The 23,333-nt window shown below is 29.3% G+C and overlaps 1 protein-coding gene across 12 annotated transcripts in view; it reads left to right on the top strand.

Annotated features, from left to right (window-relative positions):
* The window catches only part of Cyc (basic helix-loop-helix ARNT-like protein cyc), a 101,842-nt gene that overhangs the window by 42,671 nt on the left and 35,838 nt on the right, over nt 1-23,333 (top strand). For all 12 annotated transcript variants that reach the window (XM_072018306.1, XM_072018283.1, XM_072018290.1 and 9 more), the window contains 2 exons: nt 12,145-12,579; nt 18,075-18,146. In XM_072018306.1, the coding sequence (XP_071874407.1) occupies nt 12,392-12,579; nt 18,075-18,146 (260 nt within the window). In that variant the 5' untranslated portion in view covers nt 12,145-12,391. The remainder of the gene's footprint in view (nt 1-12,144; nt 12,580-18,074; nt 18,147-23,333) is intronic.

Here is a 23,333-nt window from a genome sequence, read left to right as displayed (position 1 = left end):
GAGAGATATCGACGTCGGACGCCGTCGTGCCGCAGCCTTTCGAGATCGGTGAACCGACCGGCATGTTTTACTAGAGGCCCGTAAAAGTAGATTAAACGAGCCTTTCCGCAGCAACGAGATATCGAATGTTCTTCTAATAATTGCCACTTGTATATACCCGTTTCCAAGTTTAGCGCAGTTGTGCACAAGAGAGAACTTTAAGAGTAGAGTGGCGCAATCGAACGCGCGCTGCCCTCCAGGGCTTACTTTCCACTCTTTCTCTGGTTCTTACAAGTTCCTGACCCGCGCAAACCAATTTATAAAACTTTATTACATAATCCTCAGATTTTACGATTATCCTACAGATCTATGCTACCCAACTGTGAAAGAAATCTGTTGAGGAATCAATTCGTGATAAATTGATATAATCCTTTATAGCTTTAGTCATGAACACCTTAAACGATGATATTAAGTTAATGCACATAAAATGTCAACTTTTCAAATAAAGGTTTACAAGACCATGTTAAATTATGATCATTTCTACACGATTAAGTAGTTTTGTCTCAAATTTGTAACTCTAGGTAACTTTGCACTGTAGGTTCCAGAATTACAAAAATTTTCCCGATGGAATTGTTATACCTTTTTTATTTACAGTTCCTCTTAAAATAATTTTGGCGTTAAAAAATTATGCAGATGAAATAGAGGATGCTTTTAACAATATTTTCTCCCAACCGTTAAATATTATTTCCATTCGTTTTCTCCAAATTTAAACTCATATCAGAAGATTGCATGAATATTATAATAATTTATAATATTCGGTAGTAATTTTCTGGTATTTTTATTATAAATCTTCGTAATATTTAATGTATGAAAATAATTTATAACTTCTACTTCTATTTCTTCTTCTTCGATGTGATCTATAACCATTGTTGATAGGATAACAATTTGGATAGTATTGTCTTGTTAAACCTAGCCTTCGGACAAACGACATTTGAAATGCATCAACCTAATATTTTACGTTACAATTACCGTTCTTTGTTGTTTATCTCTATCACGTTTTGTTTAAAGGATGTAAGTACGTGCAGTCGGTGTCAAGAAGATTCGGTCAGTGTACAATTTCAATTTCTAAGCTCTCTACAGTAAATGTACAAGGACCAACAAACATATACTGCATTATCTTACACTTCACTACATAGCTAACAGTAGAAAAAAACTTCTGTGTTATTATTTGCTATTGTCTAAATATTGAAAGAAATATTGACAAAGGACGAATTCTTACGCCACAAAAAGTTTTGAAATTTAATACAAGATGTACATGGAGGAACTTCTTAGTTGAATTCTCCACTAAGCATTGCCACTGTTTGTATACAACGTTTGTAAAAAGTACTTCGTTCAAGCCTGAGCTCAGGTTGCAACTATGCATTAGCTTCATTAATGATTTGTTCAGAATGAGTAGCGAAAGCCGATGTACAAGTTTTGAAATGCGACAATTACTAATATTTCCCAACGGAAAGAAAAAGTCAAATCGTAAAACAGCAGGTATATTGAAGAATAATTAAAAATACATTTGTAAGAAGAATGTAATATAAAAACATATCAATGTCAATTATATAAAAAAATTTATTTTCATTACGCTAAAACGTTTACACTATGTCATCAAACATATGAGATACCCAAATAAATATTAAACTTTCGTTTTAGTTTTGTGCGTATATTGTAGTTGTTGTTTAGTTTTATGTATATAATTAGTACTAGAAAGCGAAACTTTTCGTGACATAAAAGATATCTCTTCTTCGGTGTTTCTTTTATTATTTAACCAACAATAAGTAATAATTCAGAAGCTCCTTTCTACTGTTATCTACGTACAGTGTAGTATAACATAATGTAATATATTTTTGTTGGTCCTACTTTGTATATTGAATATTGTACCTACTTTGCCTTTGCTTTACTTTGTTTTACTTTAATTTTGCAGTAAATCAAGATACGAAATGTTCATTACTATTCAAAAATATAAAGAAACCGTTTGTAACTTGTTTCTTGTTCCTTCGTCCATAAATTTGCCTTTCTTCGAAATAGCTCGGATATTCTAGCTACTATTTCGATATTGAAGAAAACTGAAGTTTCATCACTGTCTTTATGCTAGCTTTGCTTTCTTCAAACCAATTTCATTTAATCATCGCGTTCTAACAGTCTGTTCGATATAATTTTACTGAAGAAATAAAAAGTATGAAAAACTTCGCATATTTCTACGTATCTTGAACATAAAAAAGTATTAGATAGAACTAACGGACTTGGACAATACAAGCAATGTGACCTTTTATTATCGATTGATGTACGCTATACATATCCGAGCGTACGATTAATCCGGATTCGATCGTTTCGTTTTTCGTTAGGGACGAAGAAGTTCATTTTTACCGTTTGATTCTCCACGTCCTTCAAGACGCATTTCACTTCGTATAATTAGTCATCGGAATGGATGATAATCATGTGGTATTAAAGCGAAGATCGGACAGACTTGGTAAGATGGTTCAAGTGTTGTTGAAAGGTAAATGGCAGAGATAGCAAATGAAGACGCGATTGCATCTTCATTTTTCTGTATGTTTCCTTTTTTACTTGATGCACGTGTGTGTTGATCGTGAAAATGCAGAAACGTTAAGGAAACAAGTTTCGAAAGGAATCTATTGATTTAAACGCAAAAAATTTATATTTCTCAAATTATAAAGGACGATTTCTTAGCAATAAGACGATGCTACACTTCCGATCTAGATGAACATAAAGGAAAGGTAAAATGGAAATTTTGTATTTTGCAATTATATCAATGTATTTTCATCAAAGATCAGTTTACAGAAGAATACAGCTTGTTAAACAGTGATAATTCTTAAAGAAAAAGTTGCAGAAAGAGTGAAAATCGAATTTAAAAATTGTCAATGTACAAAAGTTTGCCCTATATAATTTTATTAAAATTATCGTTATTTTATTTTATAAATAAAATAATATTTTATTAAAGTGTCACGAATAATTTTCACCATGCTTTACACATGATCATCTTTGTCATATTATGATGTATTCGTTATTATATATTATGTAGCGTGAGAGAAATTAAGACTATAATTTGTTTAATAACTGAAAAAAATACTTATTCAGTAAGCATTAAATTTAATATTTAACTAATTTTACAGCAGAATAAGAAAGAAATTTTGTTAAAAACCACAATTTGAAAGATGTATAATTAATTTTTTTATAAAATTTGTAATTATATTCGTTTACAGATTATAATTATATTTATCTGAAGATCATGAAAACATCAAACAAGTACAAAAAATATTTTCTATTATTGATACTTACATTATTGTGAAGTGAATCTATGTATATACACTTAACATTACATAATCGTAAAAACTGTCTGCATCATGACGTTTCTCTGACTGTGTGATGATATTAATATAGTATCGTAATAGGTAACAACTACCACTCTGTTTATTTTGTAAATGAAAATGTTACTCAAAATGGTAACACGTTCCATCCTATTTACTGCTGCACTCCAAATTTCAAGATTTAATGCAACATGATTATGTGGAATTATTCGGTTTTTTATAACTGTTTTAAAATTAATAAATTCAAGTTTCTCATTATGTAATACATTACTTGGTAGACGCTAATTAACTCTGTAAGTCTGTCAAGACTTTATCAAGCTATATGACGTAAATATACTGCTTTAGATTTAATAAACGAAATATGAGATTTATTATTAACATCTATCTCGACATTACATCTTACTAGTAAATAAAAGATGAAAAATTTCTTAACTTAATTTAATATAACTAACACAATTTATATTTAAATTTACACAAATATTGAAATTAAACCATTTCTAAAGTAAACATGTTATTAATACAAAAATGCAGGAAGACGTGTATGCAAAAATATTCAGTTTATCTGAATGAATTTTTATGACACATATATGCATAATATATAGTCTTGTACAAAATATTTTGAATTTCAAACTACATTTATTTATATAAGTATATACATTTCATGGAAATTACCAAAGTTTTAAACACTCAATTGTCCATTATAACAATAAGTCTCCACATTTAATGGGATCATCAGACCACTTTTAACACTTATTGTATGCTAGTGATTACTATTATTAGAATACCATGTATTAATTTTTTACTAATTATCAGTGTATATTTGCAGTGAATAACTTGTAGCTTCTATATACGTATTTTATTTGGTTGCACAGTTTACCAATATAATCACGATAACTGTCTCTCATTACTGTACAAAATAGAGTATCGAGTATAGTACTTGTTATAATATTTTGTTTTAATCAATCAGTAATTAGTAATTTTTATCATCAGTAATTATTCAGAAAAATATGAATGTGCATAAACGTCATAAGACATAAATATTATTATAGTATATAAATATATTATATATAAATATATTTTAATAAATATATATATCATATATATATAATATTATATATTATAACATATTTATTATATATATTTATTATATATATATTTATATATTATAATAATATTATATATTATAATATATTTATATATATAATATATAAATATCATTCGATAGATGATACATTCATCGAACCTTATTATCCGTCAGATAATACGTTCATACAAATTTTTACTGATAGATTCAAATACTTACAAATGTTTTCATAAATCATTTTGTATGCTGGTCGATAATCCGTGAAACAAAAATAAACAAATGAAGTTGTAGAAAAGGAATATAAGTTAAAAAATAATCGTTAGTAAGACAATAAATTTATCGAATATCTTAAAGTATATATACTTGATGAAGTTTACCAGCAGGAAAAACACAAATGAAATATATACCTTCGTGTTACAGTCTTCCCGCAATCTTCGTGAAGTTATGTAACAGATCGTACGTGCATATTTTCTAATCCGTGATGACGTGCAAGAGATATACTCAATTGAATATTCTGTCGATAGGAATTCGAGATTACAATAAATCGATATCGTAACTGCGAAGCTAACTCTTTGGGGCATCACTTAGGGTTTCCTTTATTCTGAATTTATGTTTATCAGTATTTTTATGACATTTATAAAATTTAATGAATTTCGCATAATTTTATTATTTACCATTGAATATATCGTTACTCCATTGAGTCTATTAAAAGATTCATTATTTGTCATAGAAATAACGTAATTTTCTAATGATCAACATTGGGATATTAAAATACAAAATCATACTTCTATTCAAATGTTTTATTATAAAAATGAAGCTTTTGCAAGTTTCTAATTATCTAAAAATAAAAAATAAAAGTAAAAATAACTAATCATATTATCAGCATGTTTGTTGCGCAAATAAATTTTCTTAAATTTCATTCCACAAGATCTAAAGTTTCTACAAAAACTATTTGTATACAGGGCATAAGAAATAAATAATTTTTATAGAATCTGGAACTAAATTTGAGAAAATTTATTTGTAGAACAAAGATGGTGATGGTGTGATTTATTTTTATATTTCATGATTTGCTTGCTAGCGAAAGGTTAGATAATTAAAGAATCGAGAAGTTTTATTTTTATAATAAAACTTGTGTATTTTTAAAACAAAGGCTTATTTTAAAAGAAAAATTTAGAAATAAAGTACATTAAAATATACGTACATATACGTATATGCACAGAAAAATTCGTAAACATACAGCAAATGAAATTTTGTATTATGAATTTACAAGTACTTAATACTCGGTTGATTCTTAAGATTTTCTGGGAGTTATAATTTTAATGTTCAGAAGAATACCAATTAATATTAATATTATGTCTGTGGCCATTCGTAATCAGCGCAGTAAAATATATCACTGCGTTTCTTCAAATTAGTTCCATAAATTCATAAAATACAGGTTGAGTCGCACTAATAAGTTTTTGAATTTCAGGAAATACAAATGAAAATCTTCTGAAAAAGTAGATATACCGAAGCAAATAATAATTGGACTACGAAAATTTATCCACAAATATTGTAGCAAATGTTCTACATATTTTGGATGCTCTCATGTTCTTATATGTTACACGTATTTTGTATATTTTTGTATATTTAAATTTATCATAAATTTATATTCCTTCGCAGTCTAATAATAACTACATGGTATTGATTTCCAATTGCATAAATTTCTTGGCATATTTAAATTGCGCAAGCCGGATATATCTATTTATCGATTAAAATAATAAAAAAAAAAATATTAAAATATAAGTTCGTTATCAATAATAGAATAATTATTAATTTGAAAATTGTTTATCTAGATATTATCAACTTTTATTTCAAGGAAATTTAATGCTTTGTCTCTTAAGTGAGAAAATGTTCGGTGCGCGGACATAGAACTTGAGGAAACATCGCGTGCAACTTTTGCCGTCGTGCAAAAGCAGATAGTGTGATACCAGGAACGTCGCGTGCACTGACGTATCTATGAATAAATAGAATTACGCTAATCGTGTAGGTTACATCATAATATACGGAACTACTCTTACACTGCGGACGTAGATACGTGGCCGACCTTCGTCACGTCTTTTTTCATGACTACGTCGGAAAGAATTGTCACCAACTTGTTCTTGAAACTTATAAATTAAAAATTTAATTAAAAAGGGTAGCTAATAATATCGTAATAATATTCTAATAACGTTGTAGAAATATTAAAAAAAAAAAAATAGTTTTGATTTCAACTTTATTAACATTTAAGATGATTATATTTCTGCATCATATTTTCATTCCAATTTTATTGTTTCATATCGCGATAAAGGAAGTAAATTACTTATAGTCAGAAAATTAAAAATCCTATTACGGTCTCCGAATTTTTATATTTCAATCCTGTTCGTGTTTCAATAAACGAGAACACTTTTGGTACTTCAAGAAAGACCTCTGCATAAAATTGGACCACGAAATCACTCACACATATATACTCTTTCATATTGTCCTTAAATTTAATAAATTTTTTAACACTAAAGAACGCAATTTGGTCAAAAATGGCCCAAAGAGTATAGCAGGTTTAAAAAAAAAGAATAAATCAATTAAAGAGGTGAAATGTCATAAGCGAAGGTATTCGATATGAACAAACAAGCTTCTACGCTTAGAGCTTCAGTTATTTCAAAAGTTTATAAATTATAATTCACAGCACTAAACCCTAAACACTAAAATATATTGCTATCTTAATTAACAAAATTATTTCATTTTTTCCCCACCATTTACGTTTAGAATTAAAAGAACTGAATAGGTATGAAAAATGAAAGATCAAGAAATAATGATTATTAGATTTGTCTCTCCTTTCTTGTGACTAAAGAGAAATAACCAATAAATGTATGTAAAAATATATGACGAAACGAACCAATAATCAATATACAGCATACGGAAACTTTCTTTTTCGGCATTTATTTTTCATAATGTCTAAAATGTTAAATTCTAATATTCCTGCTACTATTGATAAGAAAGACAATATTCTAATACTCTTTCTATTATCGCAACCATCATTATTGTTAAATATCCCTCAAAGATAGTATCATAAACTTCGTGAATAATTAGTTGCATTAATTTTAAAGTATCGACTAAATTATATAATATACGCCTATCACGTTGCATGTCAGAAAGACATACCAACGTTGCGATTTCACAACGTCATGACATCTTAAGTAATTCAATTGCATTGTAATTATTCGACTCGCCGTAAAATATAAATTTCATGTTAACAGCAATATTCGAAAAAACTGTTCCCACATATTTTCGTGTTACATGTACGTGATTCGCTACCTAAACGTGTATTGGGAAACTTTGAGATTATGTCTGTGCAGAAAAGATTGGTGTCCAGTGAAGCATGAATGAAACAGTATAAGGAAATACGTGGATATTGTTGATAAAAAAATATGCGAACCTAGGAATAGGTATAAGTGATCTGCAGCCAGATCGGTAATTGCTAACAAGATTGGTGCGTTAAATTCTTTCACTGTTCTGAAAGACTCTAAGACTCGATTGCCACGATTTACTGGTAATAATGATTGATTTCTCCAACAAATTTCAGTTAATATTATCGAACGCATTGATCTAAATAAGAAATTTAATAATTTGCGAGCTGGACTTTATTTTGTATATTCAGAACGTTAATTACTATAATGTACTTGTAATATATTAAATTTTTATATTTTATATTGTTATTGTGAGATTTTGATCAACATATCAAACATATTGATCTAATTCGGTTTAATAATTTGCAAACTTTTGAAATATTTTTAGCACTTGCAACAAATTTTAATACGTTATACTTATGCTTCTATACTTGCATGGCATAGATATTTTAAATATAGAAAAAATTGATTATTTAATCACGATACGACGAATTTTTAATTTGTATACGTTTGACTTGTATACCTATTGAAATTCGTACATGATAAGCAAAATGATTTATTGAAAGGTTATTAAGAATAATTACTGGCACAATTATTTTTTTGTTTCTCTGACACTGTCACAATTGTCCAATATCAAGGCCAGAGATTATACAATAACTGCATTAAAACTGTATGAATCACGAAACGTTATTAACAATTCTATCGTTACGATGCTTTTTTATATTTCGATGAAATTTCAGTAAATTATGGCATTATTGCTATTAGAATACTAGCACATATTGCTATTGGAATAATAGCATTACTTATTAGTGTTAGAAATACTTGAAATATATTGGTAATTCAATTTTTCACCTACTCTGTTCAATTATTAGTATACAATATAGTTATATAAGTCATTATTAACATAGTTATTGATAATTATCAACACAAATTAGACACGTGTACATAATTTAAAACAACTACAGAGAACACGTTTGAAAGATAAACCTAGTAAATAAATAAAATGTAAACATCAATAAATAATATAAAAAGACATAAATCAATATAAATTATCTATATAAAGGGGCATGTTTCATCATAGCTTCTACAGTAGCGTTATCGTAATTTTCCTTAGGTAAACGATCATTTATTTTGAACGACAGAACTTGTATACTGTTGTCAACCGATCGAGACTTAACATAAAAAAATCGTATGTAAGAAATGAAAAACCAGTTTGCATTACCGCTTATCGATGCAAAAGCTGCATTAATCAAACGATTCAAATACTCGATGCCTGGATTCCTTCTCCACTATACTGGGCTGGTCATTCGTATCTGATTGATTATGAAAATATTCAAAACACTGTTAGTTACCTTTTTCTATTACACTATGATAACTGTTCAAGAAAAAAATCAGCTATCCTGTAAGAGATACCAAACCTTTTTAGTCATAAATATACACAATTATCTTGTTATATGATAGAACAGAAATTAGAAATGTTACTCTCTTTCTTCTGCTCTTCCAAAATTGTTTTACAAAAATGTTTTACCTTGTAATTCATATTAATTAGAATGTTATAGTTTGTTTCACATATTAAAATAAGAAAAAAATACGAGATAAAAGCTAGTTAGTAATAAACTACGACAGACACAGATTGGCGACATTTATGTTAATTTCATTTTAAAGTATTGAACTTCACTTCTTCTAATTTCAGTGAATGCATTATGAAATTCTTGTGTCAATTCTTATTGCATCATTTCTGTCTGTTAAATTTTCCCACGATTAAAAATTCGATGGCGTAATACTTGGTTGGCGATCTCGATAGCCAGGAAATGATTTTCCCTGATTTATTCACTAATGAGAGCAACGCTCGTTTAATCGCTATATTTAAACAAAAACTGATTGATTATTATTTTGTATTTTCGTTATAATTTTTTTAATAACACATTCACAAATTTATGTTCTGCAGATAAAGAAATTTAATTTGTTTTTATATTATATTCGTTTTTGTACCCTATTACGAATTTACTAAACAAACTTTCATAGTATAGAATGAAACCAGTCTCATAAAATTCGAAAAAACGGTCATTGAATCTCTTAAGGAAGGACCATCCTACTATATGATTACAGTAAAATTCTATCGTTTTGTTGACAAAATATCAAAACTAAAGAAGTCTAAAAGTCTAAGAAAGAAATTATTCAACAGTGCGCAGCGCAATACTTTGTGAGCTATTCGAAGTTGATAATGTCGTACAGATACAAAATAATTTTTCAAACTTTGACGAGATAGACGTGAATGCAAAAACAATTCAACACATATTGAGAAATGCGGACTTAAAAGGATGAGCAAAAGTTCAAAAACATGTAGTATTTACAAAAATATGTGAAACAAAGATAAATAGAATTGGATCACACGACAGAGAACGGGTATAATTGCAATGAAGATATGTTAAACCCACTGTTAAATTCGAATAAGACAGTATTATGATTTGAAGTTTGAAATACTATTATCTTAAATGACTTTCCAATCTCTTTTATTTAAATTCCTTAGAACATTCGTAAGATTTCTTGAAAAAGTCCACGACTGATTTTAACAATCGTGCTTCAAATTTGAATCAATGTTGAGAAGAGCGCAGCCAAACTGAAGAAATATTTAGACAAACATTAGTAAAGAGTATGCCAATTAGGATATATACTATACCTGAAACTAAAGGTGACTGCATAAGATATTAACTGCAGCCTAAATTAAATCTCATAATTGTTCAGAAGATTTTAAGTTTCTGTACTTTTCAGTTGTAAAATGCCTTTCATTTTGAATCATTCTGTACAAAGTATATATTAGCATACTTATCTATAAGTATACTTAATATCATTCTCTGTAAATTCATTTATTATTATTTATCTTTACTTTGCGGAGAAACAAATAGCTTTAAACATTGAACTCTTTTCCAAAACTTAATACAAGTCATCTCAACCTCAATTAATAAAGCTTCTATGCTTTATTAATTGAAAAATATAAAAAATAGGCAGAAAAAGTACCCACATCGAGCACACTTTATCGTACTCGCTGAAACGTAGTCTATATCTTATCTTGTGCCTTGCGTTTTCTGTAGTTCAAGTTTTAGGCTCGAAGAATTAAAAGAAACATAATAAAGGGTCACAGGTCATCGACTGCAGCGGAATTTCTAGAAGTGAAGATACAATCTTTATCTGCAATATTCATATGCAATGTACTTTCCATTATCATCGGAGTAAACGGGGAAACATCCTATCGCATTTATAATTTAAAATGTAAATATGAATCCCAAAAAAAAAATTATTTAGATGCAAGTATCTTGCAGTGACTTATAATATTCTTCGCTATTTTAAAACTAATTTAAATTCGAAATAAACAAGAAACCGTGGTTAGCATAAAAATACTTTTGAAACGATACAATACCTGTATATTAACTAGTCTCATACAGAACGTAAGCTTTTAGCTATGTGTTTTAGACGAAAATAAACTGTTGTCTGTTTATTTGCTTTTCACTATGCGTATGCGTAAACATATATTCAGTTATCAAAAATTTCAATATAAAGATACATAGAATGTATATAATATGCGCAACTATATAAAATATTCAAAATATTATGCATTATAATATACATTACTATATCTAATAGATGAATGAATTTTCTATTCTTTTATTATTTGTTTTACTTTTATTTTTTTATTTTACTTTACGTTTTATTTCTTTACTTGCGTCTATAAAAATATAAATTTAAATAAACATTCACAATCTAATTATAACAAAAACCGAAAATACGAAGAGAGAATACTTAGGCTTATACTTAGAAAGTCGCTCGGCTTCTACAATACATTAATAGATCTTTATGTGTGCGTATCCTTGAGAATGGGTGTATATCAAACAAATACTACGTATGGTGAATGTAAACAAGGAGCCACTTAATTTATTGAGATGAAATGAGACCAAAATGAACTTTATAACGTATTAAGTGCAAAGAACATAAAATATGACTTGCCAAATTCATTAAACATGCTGCAAAGAAAAGGTTCTAACTTCCCTAAATGATATCGATTATAGATACGGTGTGTTCTGCTGATTAGTCTCACCGTAGTCACCAAATACGCTTGGAAGGTGCATGTAACGTTAAGATTGTAATTAAAACAAAAATCCAAGCTTTTATCGCTGTCAGTTTTTTCCACGCTCGTTTCATTGAGTGTTGGATGAATACGTTCCAAGTAAATAAAACTAACGATATCTTACCAAAGAATATAAAATAAATCTGAGATTTATCGTTTTTCCAGAAGTTCGTGTTCCACGGTTTACTTCGGCGACATAGGTACGGGATCGGGGGTGGGAGAAGTAACCACCGCCTCGGCGGGGGGTGGCGAAGGTCTCAGCCTGACTCCAACCCCCGCCAGCAACAGCAACAACACAACTACCGCCACCCCCAGCACCACTGGCGTTACCACCATTACCATCACCACTACCACCACCACCTCCAACGACACCACCCCGCAGATCGTAACGGGGGCTGAACCGCCCCAGCACATGGAGACACCCTCGACGATGGTCCCCGACCAGGCACCCGCCTCCGGCCATCACTACCACCGTCACCACCACCATCATCAGCATCATCATCAACGCAGCGCATCCACCACTCCTAGCCATGGACCAAATACCACCGATACTTCCGATGAATTCGTCGCGGTTTCCAGAAAACGGAAGCTCTCCTGCCAGTAAGTTAATCGATTTCGTTAATTTTTATTAGACTGCATTTCGCGAATTTTTATGCATTCGTGAAATGGGGAATTTAAAGATGCAAAATTACATAGAATCCATATAATCTGCAGAAATACATAAAATATCGAAAATAAAATACTCGTTGTAATATTTAGTAGATGAAACAAAACTTTGCTTCGGTTCCATTTCCTTAGTTATGTCCACAAAAACATCAATATACATAAATACATTATACATTATAAATACATATAGTATAGTGTAGTAGCCTGTTAGCCGAGTAATTTCCTAACCAGAAATTTCTATAATTTTAGGATTGAAGGCGAATAAAGACAGGTTAATTTTAATGAGTTTTTAATTACATATGGACTTTTAAAGGGAACTGATACTGAACAGGCTAACATTGCCTAACACTTGGCTATTTGAGTTAGAGACACAAATTTTAGATAATAGAAAACGATCAGAATTACTAAAAAATAAAAGATCTATAAATAAAGAAATTATTGTATCGTAAAGATTAAAAATCTAAGTGACGAGTTAATTCGTCTTTCTTGATTAACAGGTTAACCCTCCAACTTTCATAGGCATATACAGGTATCACTTTTTATTTATTCTACAACAAAAGCAAATTTATAATTTATACATTTTAGTGTATTTTAGTGGTAGGAGTTTAGTACCTATTTGAATATGAAGGGAAATACGTGGGGAAAATATGATAACTTCACCTTGATTGATTGTTTAATTTGGACATTCACAATAATAATTTACCAACTAATAATTAGTAAATTGACAAATTATAAGGCGCCGGTTATAGATTTTTTTTTACAATTTCATAACTTTTCGACAAATAAAACATCAGATAATTTGCAATTTATGAAATTTATTTGTAAAATTACCATTGTTAGTGTTACGTAAAGATGTTTGTTAATATTAATAATTTGTAATTTGTGCCTTATAGAATTTCACTAACAATACATATGAGAATTCAATTGTGAAAGAACGCTTTGGTGCCCTGATAGTTAGAAAAGTGTTTGGTACGAAATAATTAAAGAAAGAAATAAGCTAACAGATTTGAAAATGTTAGGCTTCTGAAAATAAGTGATACATCCATAGCGTTTTGTAAAAAACGAGTAGTATCTATTAGTTTAGTTGTTTTGTTAGCTTAACTCGATCAGTGTTGTTAATATCCTTAATATTCTTTAAATGTTCAACACGGCGACAAAACGCTTTGCTTAGTATTGAATTTCGAAATAAGACAGAATTATTTATTCATGGTTTCATTTATTCTTCGATTGTTTTTAGTACTTTATTACAGAAAATGCACTTAATGTTACTCGATTATTCAAGGTAAAGGCATGTATATATAAAATATGTTTTAAATTTACATCATTATACACATAATTGGTTGATCTAACAATAAGTACAATAAGATTTTATATGCTATATGGGAGAAAAATATGTAATTTCTAATAAAAATAGGAAAATGATATTTCAAAACGAACTTTTCAAACGTATTATTTTTTACCGATAGAAATAAATAATTCATAATCTGAACTACGGGAATGGGAGGAGTTACAGTTAGGTCAATAATAAAGGAAGAGAAAGTTATGCAATACGACGATATAGCAATGTTATATAGCACAAAATATGTTACAATATGAAAGATATTCGAGCTCAGACGGTGCAGTTTCTTGACTGATCGGTGCTTTTGCCAAATTGGTAAAACGGTCGAAAGCAGCGTTCGTATAATTCCGTATCTTCGCCGAAAATCCAACTCTCTCACGTATCCTTACTTTCTTTGTTCGTTTGTCTATTACTATTTGCAGTTTGACAAAATGGACGCGAATATGTTTTTTATTATCCTTTAGTATTGTCATCGTCATAAAAAAGAAGTAACAGAAGATATTTAATACATCCTATTGTAAAAGATAGGTATCGATTGGGTCTCAAGCACATTCTTATCGATATCTATTTTCGACGATCTGTTAAAAGGAATAAACAAAAATTTAACAAAATAGAACGTAACTATAACAATAAGTATTAGTCTTGAAGAAAAATTAATGGTATGCTTAAGGTAAATAACTCATTTTCATTAAATTCTGTAATTAATGCTCATTTTAGATGAAGTATAGTGTCTCTAAAGTATAGTGTCTAAATGTGTCTTTTCACGTAGGTAGCTAAAGCCGAAAATGCGAGTCTAAACTTATAACATGAACTTGAAATTTTAATAATCCTACCTAATTCAAACAATCAATTTAAAGGACGTTTAAAGAATTAGAGAGAATTGATTTCTCGTAGAATTTATCTGGTAATCTATTAATTTTATCACTTTTCAATATGTATAATTCATTTCTTACTTCAAAGTTGGCTTTTTTCTTCGTTCGCATACCGAAAGTGCTTCTTGTGGTTGCAGTAGCTTCAAGAGTTCTGTTGTATTCATTATTTCTTTCTTTCTCCATTCTATTTTCAATACTTTTGTGAGCAATTGTTATTCCTGGAATATTTTTCAAGAACAAGTGTTGCTGGTGGGATAGGTGAAGCCTTGAAGACTTCGTCAACATATTTCAAGATGGTTTAGGTCGGTAAGGCTGCCCTTATCCTCAATAATTACCTCATTTTCATTACACAAACTTTTGCATTATTGTATAACAGCGTTAGTTTTCATTTGTTCACTAATTTGGGTTTCTACCGTAATTATACGCCAACATTGTATGGAGTAGTAATATGTAAGTTCTACAAATCACTACTTATTATTATCTTCTTGGAATGAAGCAATGATTCTGATATATATTTTGCATGTTCATCTTTATCGAGCTATTGCTTTGAATGTTTTCGATGAGTAGTAGGCTACGAATATTTTTCATATTAAATATTTTACGTAAATTCCTTTGAAATGATTTCTTTGGATGTATAGCATAAGAAAGCCTGAAATTTCTTTTTAAAATTTTATAGGATAAGGAACTTTCTAAGAACACCTGTTCCACCGAGTACTACATGTATTTGTCGTATCCTATACTCGACCGTATTAATAAAATATTGCAGATATTCTGATTATTTAGCAGTTGATAATAAGGTTTTAATATATCTACTATAAATCAAAATAATACATTAAATACTCGAAATTTAGTTTTCCTCTGTATCGTTTGTATCAAATCAGTCTCATACGAACTGTTATGAAATTGAAACTTTAATGAAATCAAATAAAATAACATAGAACAATGTATCTACCTCCTACAAAATATGTCTTACACTAGAATACCTCATAATTATGTACATAGATATTAAAATTTCAGATTTTAAAATGAAAGATATTGTTTTATGGCGCGAAAAGAGATATACAATTTTTAAATTCTAGAAGAATTCAGAAAATATGGAAATATGGATTTTTTCGTCATAATAGTAAGCCTTGGTAGCATTATACCGAATTGATATGATCAAAGCAAGACGGCCAAAAGAATCAAATTTAGGAGAACCACTTTGTTCCGTACAAAGCCAGTTTGACTATAAACGTAAGTGGAAGTCGTACAGCGTATTGAACTATTACACATATTAACCTGCCACCCATGGAGAATACGTTGAAACGAAGCCACCTAAATGTATTCAAGAGTGATATTTCCATCTACAAACATCTTTCTGGCCTGTTTCACCCTCCTGCTTCCGCTTTGACATTCCCGTTAAACGAACGCAACTCCAAGTAATTACCAATCAAGGTGTCGGTTACCCGCTCAAAGGGTTAACTTAATCATTAACAGAACCGAAGATTTGCGTCTCTCGGGATATGGCTAGTCGAAATTGCCTTTAGTCACCAGCACGGTTGTGCTACCTCTGACCGGAATCTATCCAATCTCGCGTGTTTAAGAGAGTTCATGAACCATGAAGTCGAAACCTTGGACAAAATCAGAACAAAGCTTCCTTTTGATCAGTAGTGTTTTAGATTTTCCAATACCTCCCATAGTATTAAACGTTTCTTCTACATAGAAGTTATATATTTTGTTTTGGGTTTGAGGCCTTTATTTTGTATTAGATTATATTTGGTTAAATTACACATCGTTACACATGCAACATAGTTCGTCATTTGCAATTTATTTTCAACGCGATTTCTTTGATTTATATTTTTTTCATTATTTTCTCCCCATTCACTTAGATGGACTTTGATACAATATCGTGGACTTTGAAGGAATTCAAATATTTATAGCAGTATAATAACTAGACTGTGGATATTTAAACAGATTCATATTTTTACAAATACAACCTACAACAATGGAATCTAAGCAAAGATTTCTTTCAGTCACTAAATATGTATTACAACGAATACCATATTTTGGGTATTTTATATATTTTCGTATATTATGCATGTTTTTTATATTTTTGCATCTATAAATAACTAAAAAATGCAGAAATACCTATCTGCACTCTAATACTTATAATAAGCTACTTTGTATAAACCAGGAAAATTTGTTTTTGGATGGTGGGCTTTTGTATATATCTTTTATTTTGATATATTTTGTATGTCTTGGCAAAACTACATTAATGCCTCCGCACATTATTCTTTTGCTTGAATCTTACTGAATTAGATCAATTTATGTATACAAAAATTTTAATTTAAGTTCAGATACCTATACAATTAAATTCATGTTTAACTTCATTTGATGTAGACCAAGTGTAATTAAATTATATATTACAAACAAAAGATGTATTCCATTTTGTAAGCAATATATAATTTGAGATAGAATAATGTATTTAGAAACGAATTAAAGACTCTTTGGAATAAAGGTATGAAAATTATGCGTGCCTCTTGAAGTTTGTACGACGAAGCTGTACACAAACTAAACTTGGTGAAATTTTACATCAAAAGGGGTAACGCCCCTTTTGAGGTGTACACGCCGAAGAAATTGATTCAGTATATACTTGGTTTCCTGATGTTTCGACGTCTCAGGACTCGAGTAGGTCTTCGTCAATTATTATTTGACTATATTATTTCACACTCATAGAGTGAAAACAAAACTAAAAACCGAATCAGTAAATTTTTCCTATGATCAGTAATTAATTAAAATAATGATGTATCTAATATAAAAGCAACAATAAATCTTATACTAATATGTTTAATATTCTAGTATTAAACATACATCAGGATACTATATTTTATTTATATTTTATTTTCCATTTGCTCTATGTAATTATAATAATAGATAATAAATTAATTTCAATGTCTTCATTTATTTGTCTTGGACAATAATTTAGATTCAAAGATTTTTCATCTTACAATGATTTTAAAGCAGAACTATATACCTTTTACGACTACATGCTTTATAACAGATAAGTAATAAAATTTACTTAGCTAATTAAATTTAATGTAATTTAGTTAAACGAATTTTATATTAAATAGTTAATAAGCAAAATTTAAATTTGATTTGAAAACGGCATGAAATTAATTTACACACCTACATACTTTTCTGATAAAAGTTTAAGATGATATTTTTACTTTTTGTTTCAGCGACAGTAGTGATTTATTGGACGACACTGGAGACGATGCCAAATCTGTTCGCACAAACGACGATAGCAAAAAGTAAGTAAAGTATAACAAGAATATCTAACAAGCTATACAAATTTCATAAATAGAAAGATATTTAGATAGTCAAATTTGTCCAGCTCTGTTTCAATCGATATAGATTACTAAATGATATAATAATTTGTAATTGTAACTTCTTATTCCTTTCCATCGCTAATAACTTATGCAAACGGTTAATGCGGTTGTAAATGATGAGAAAAGAAGCAAATATTATATAAAGTTACTATCCTTATTACGATCTGCGCATTCTATTCAGTGAAAGTTTAGTAGAACCTACCATAGATTACCCGAGTTACTTATGGCATGCGCTGTTCGACACAATTTCAATTTATTTTAAAAATATTAATATTTAGAAGGTATGACAACTGTTGAATAAAAATGTAATAACTTCTTCCTTGTCTCGCAATTTTATATTGTCCTGTTAAGATTATAAGGGATTTAAGATTATATTAGGGTTATATCCTTCTAAGGGACCATCTCCAAATTTTCTGTTAATCGCTATTCAGATAATCGAATAACGAATTTCTATACGAGAGACAATTATTTATTTTCAATTATTTTATAAATATTGATATTTATTAGGAACAAAAGCTATTGAACAAAACTGTAATAATTCCTTTCATTGCCTGTTATCGTTTTATAAGGAACAACCTCTAAATTTTCTAAAAATAATAATATGTATTTTAATAATCAAGATTCTATTATACGTATATGCTCGAAAAGTATGATAAGTTAGGGGCTAAGGGAATACGTAAAGCATGCACGAGTTGGTTTCAACGTAGCAAGAAACCTCATTATGGTACAAAGTTTAATCTTGGTCAGCGGTTATGTAGTATTATGTCAGGTATTGCCAAGGTAAGTGCCACCTTGACCTGCCTTGATTCTTTACTCTGGCTTCATTGACGACATCATTAATCCAATGTACGCCAACGTAGATTAGAAAGACGACAAAAAGTGACAGCGCAGTTTATCTTCTATCTTGGGAATATTTGAACAGCCATTTTGCTCTGTAGTAAGTTTATTAATAGTAAATAGTACAGCCAGTTAACCAAATCATTAATCGATTAAAACTAAAAGTTTAAAATCGTATATTTCGTTTATTCTTGCTCTTATATTATTACTATTATTAACTGATAGATAAATATACATGTGGTTTTTAGACAATTGCATATATTTATATGTATTATATTTGTTTGTCATAAAATAAATACCAAATACACAAATATTGGATATATATAAAAGTTGGGGACAAAATTTACGAGCATGTACTCATCATACACAAGAAAAAGAATCTTAATATACATGGGTTTAAAAACTATTAGACTCGCTGTTTCAAGATGTTTTTGTCACTAAGACATTACCTTTACAGCATACATTCAATATGTCCTTCGTTCGTTTCAACACTTTGGCTCGTTCCCTCATAGCAGCATGAACACGTTGAAAGATCTTCGGCATTCCTCTTATCTCTTGGCAGCAGTTCGATTCGAATTATATTAACTCATTTAACGAAGTAACTAGTTTACTATATACTATACTTGTATACACTAGGCAACTCTGAAACATGGAAATTATAGATATAGAAATATAGGAACCGAGCATAAACCTGTAATTTAAACGAAATGTGAAATCATTTCCAGCGAGTGGGAAACACGATCACGTGGTACTTTGGAGCCGTCATTGGTCATTGGTCTGAAATTAATTCGCGAAATTTCAAGATATTCAGGCTTCAAGTTTCAAATTAATTTGTTTACAATTACGAGTGGTTAAAAACTGAAATCTGTACATATGAAAAGTTTTTATAATTTTCGCTTGATATTTAATTTTGCGACTACTCAATGGATTAAGTAAGTTTTGCAATATTATTTTAATATACTAATGTAACTAAACTAACATAACTAAACATTTAAGGATGTGATCTAACGAATTTTATAACAATATATAACTTATCACCGTGAAAGTAAGTGCTGGTCACAGATTTATAACGAATATTAAAAATTTTATTATAAAATGTTAATCTAATTACCTAAATTCATAACTATACTGGTAATACATTTTTTAATAAATCGTACAACTGTTAATATCTATTGCATAAAGTGAGTACGATGTATTAATAATATATAATAATTGTTGAAAATGACAACGTGAATTCATGCTCGCCCTCTATATGCGAATACGCTAGTTACAAATACGGTAACTAGAAGATTGTTCTAGATACAATCAATAGACTCAATCGATAGTTCTTTAAGATGTTTCTTTGTTCTTCTTTCCCCTAGTCTATGTAAATGTGTGTAATAAAGATTTTTCGGCTCAGATACAATACTAATAATAATAACTACTGTGATCCCACCTCTAAATATGGAAATGACAACAATAATTAATAATTTTCAAAATAAAATTTTTTATCGATTTTATTATCTATTACATTTATTGACCTTTAAATAAAATTAGTTTATTAAATATGTGTTGCACATTCAGTGACGCATTCTTAAACTGACAAAATGATATATGACAAAAGGAGGAAATAAACCAGTTACCAGTCGACTACTAATCATTCTTACTCGATGAAAATAAGATTGTGCCTGCGCAATAAAAAACTACCATGTCCCCACCCCCGGAAACGACTTCAACCCGTCAATTATTGTTGGTCTCTATATTCCTATGCCCATGTTCTGAAACTAATGGTTTCTATGGCGTGTTTATTAAGATTTTAAATGTTTATTAAGATTATTTAAGATTAAGATTCTTTGTTTGGTTTGACAAGTATTAGATGCTCCTAGAACTTATCCTCGACTTTCATATATATTCTGCATACAGCGTGTCTCATTTTACTTCATTCGCGTAATTATCTCAAACTATTCGTTATTCAAAAAAATGTTTCACGTAGAATTTATTCTGTTTCAGGAGAAACATCTTATGACAAAGACAAGTGTAGATGGAGGTGCCTCCGAAATCTCTAGGTCACCTCTGTTTTTTCAAATGGAACTATATGCTTTCATTTAACCAATCATATAGCTCATTCTGAGACAAATTCATTGATCTATAATACGTTGGTCTGTGTAAGTCATGCAAAACCATTCATTGCCGTTCAAAACTTACCTTGGTTAAACATTTTTGAAATTGTTCTCCAGCATTCGAAAGGATAGTCTTGGGCATTAACACAATGATTTATTCTATCCTTAAATGATATACTCTCAAAAGTTGCACATCTCAAGAACGATGTATGCGATCATTCACATTGTCAGGAGTAGTGGATTCTTCTCGATAAACTTTTCTTGTATAAAGTCTCGTAAGGAAAAGTCTAAGATGTTAGATCTGGAAACCTTTGTGGAAATGAAATTTCACTTCTCCTTATTCAGAAGGAATATAAAAGCACGCATTAGGGACGGCTGCCAACAAATTAGATATGTAATTTTCAAGAGGGTGAAATTTCGAATGCAAGAGATAAGGTGCAATTTGAAAAATGTTTAACGAAGGTAAGTTTCAAAGATCAACATATTATAGATTAATAAATATAGTTAGTTCCATTTGAAAAAGCAATTGTCACTTAGAGATTTCCGAGGTACCTTCATCTGCACCAAATTTGTGTTTATCATAATATTGTCTCATGGTAAAGTTGTTTCATTCAGAACGACTAATATTGTAATTCGTGATTTCTTTCTCTCAAAGCTATTTTTTCTGAATTTTTAACATCATCAAGATATTTCATTTAAAGGGTCCATGAACAAAAAGAGGAATATCGATCATCTACCTTTTATCATATGTAGCGCACATCGAGATAAATTCAACGATCTACAACATCATAGCTTCAAATGATGTTGAATGAAAAAATTAAATTTAGGAGAAATTCGGCAAATTAGTATTCTCTGTTTTGTGCGCAAACTGTTTATGCTACGACAAATGTACAATATGATTTCTGTTGCGTTTAAGCTATTTTCGAATACATAATATAAAATATTTCCCCATGTGTCCGATCTCCGTTGGAGAAATCGTAGGACATATTGCATCTACTTACTTTCACAGGGTTTGTAAATGTCGATATCGTCGCTAAATGACACAGTCAAGTTTATAATGAAATTTCTACAACGCTAGAAAATATGCAAGAAAGATAAATATATAGTGACAAGATGAATTTTAGTCTTTTAACAGTGAATAATGTCAAATATAATAGGTACTATAAATTTCACATTCTAAATGTCATTATACGTTATTCAAATTTCTAATACTTGTATCTCATAAAACAGTAAAAGTAGTCGTAGGCGAAGAGAATTATTCTTTACATTTATAAGGTTCATTTTGAATTCTTCGTCATTTTAATACATATTTTCGAACATTTTCAAAGTGGTGTTGAAAGATTTTCTATTCACGTCAGTTACCGATGATCATCGTATGACAGATAAACAGAACTACCTCAATATGCAATACATGTATTTCTGTATTGTGGTAATAGTAGAACATTAATTATATTTACATATTTTAATGTAATTTAAATATATAGTATTTAATCAAAGAATTTTAACTTAAAATGTGATCTGCATGAATAAAAAATCAACCGAAATCAACTCTGCGTTAAACATGTTAAACAAACACATACGTATGTGTCGAAATTATAATTAAAAAATTAATTGAAAGTACCAAACAACGAGATAAAAAATATATAAATTATTAATCATAGATTATTTAAGTTGATATCATAACATTATGACGGCATGAGTATAACTGGTTATTACACGAACTCTTTGTATTTGTAACGTAAATTGGTTTACATCATGTAAAGATCATTTTGTTCATAGATCATATCATCAGATATCATTGAGGATATATGTAAATTGACTTTCCTTATATCCTAATTGCTAATATCAATTTTTGCTAGATGCTTTCTCTTATATGATCTTAAACTCGGTTTATACACAAACAAATATAAAATAATAAAACTTTAACTATAACGATGGATAGTGAATCATATATAATGCTATCATTGATATTATTAATATTATTATATATTATTATATTGTTATATATATTTTTATATTATTATTATATATATGATATTATTATTTTAGTGTAATACATATATAATACGTATATTTATATGGATATATGTATGGGTATGTAACATAACTATATTATAAGATATTAACGCGTCTGGTATGTAACATTATAAAATATTGCTTTGTCGGATAAGTG

This window comes from Bombus fervidus, chromosome 2 (assembly GCF_041682495.2).
Source record: "Bombus fervidus isolate BK054 chromosome 2, iyBomFerv1, whole genome shotgun sequence".
Lineage (NCBI taxonomy): Eukaryota > Metazoa > Arthropoda > Insecta > Hymenoptera > Apidae > Bombus > Bombus fervidus.
This window is presented reverse-complemented; position numbering and strand designations above follow the sequence as displayed.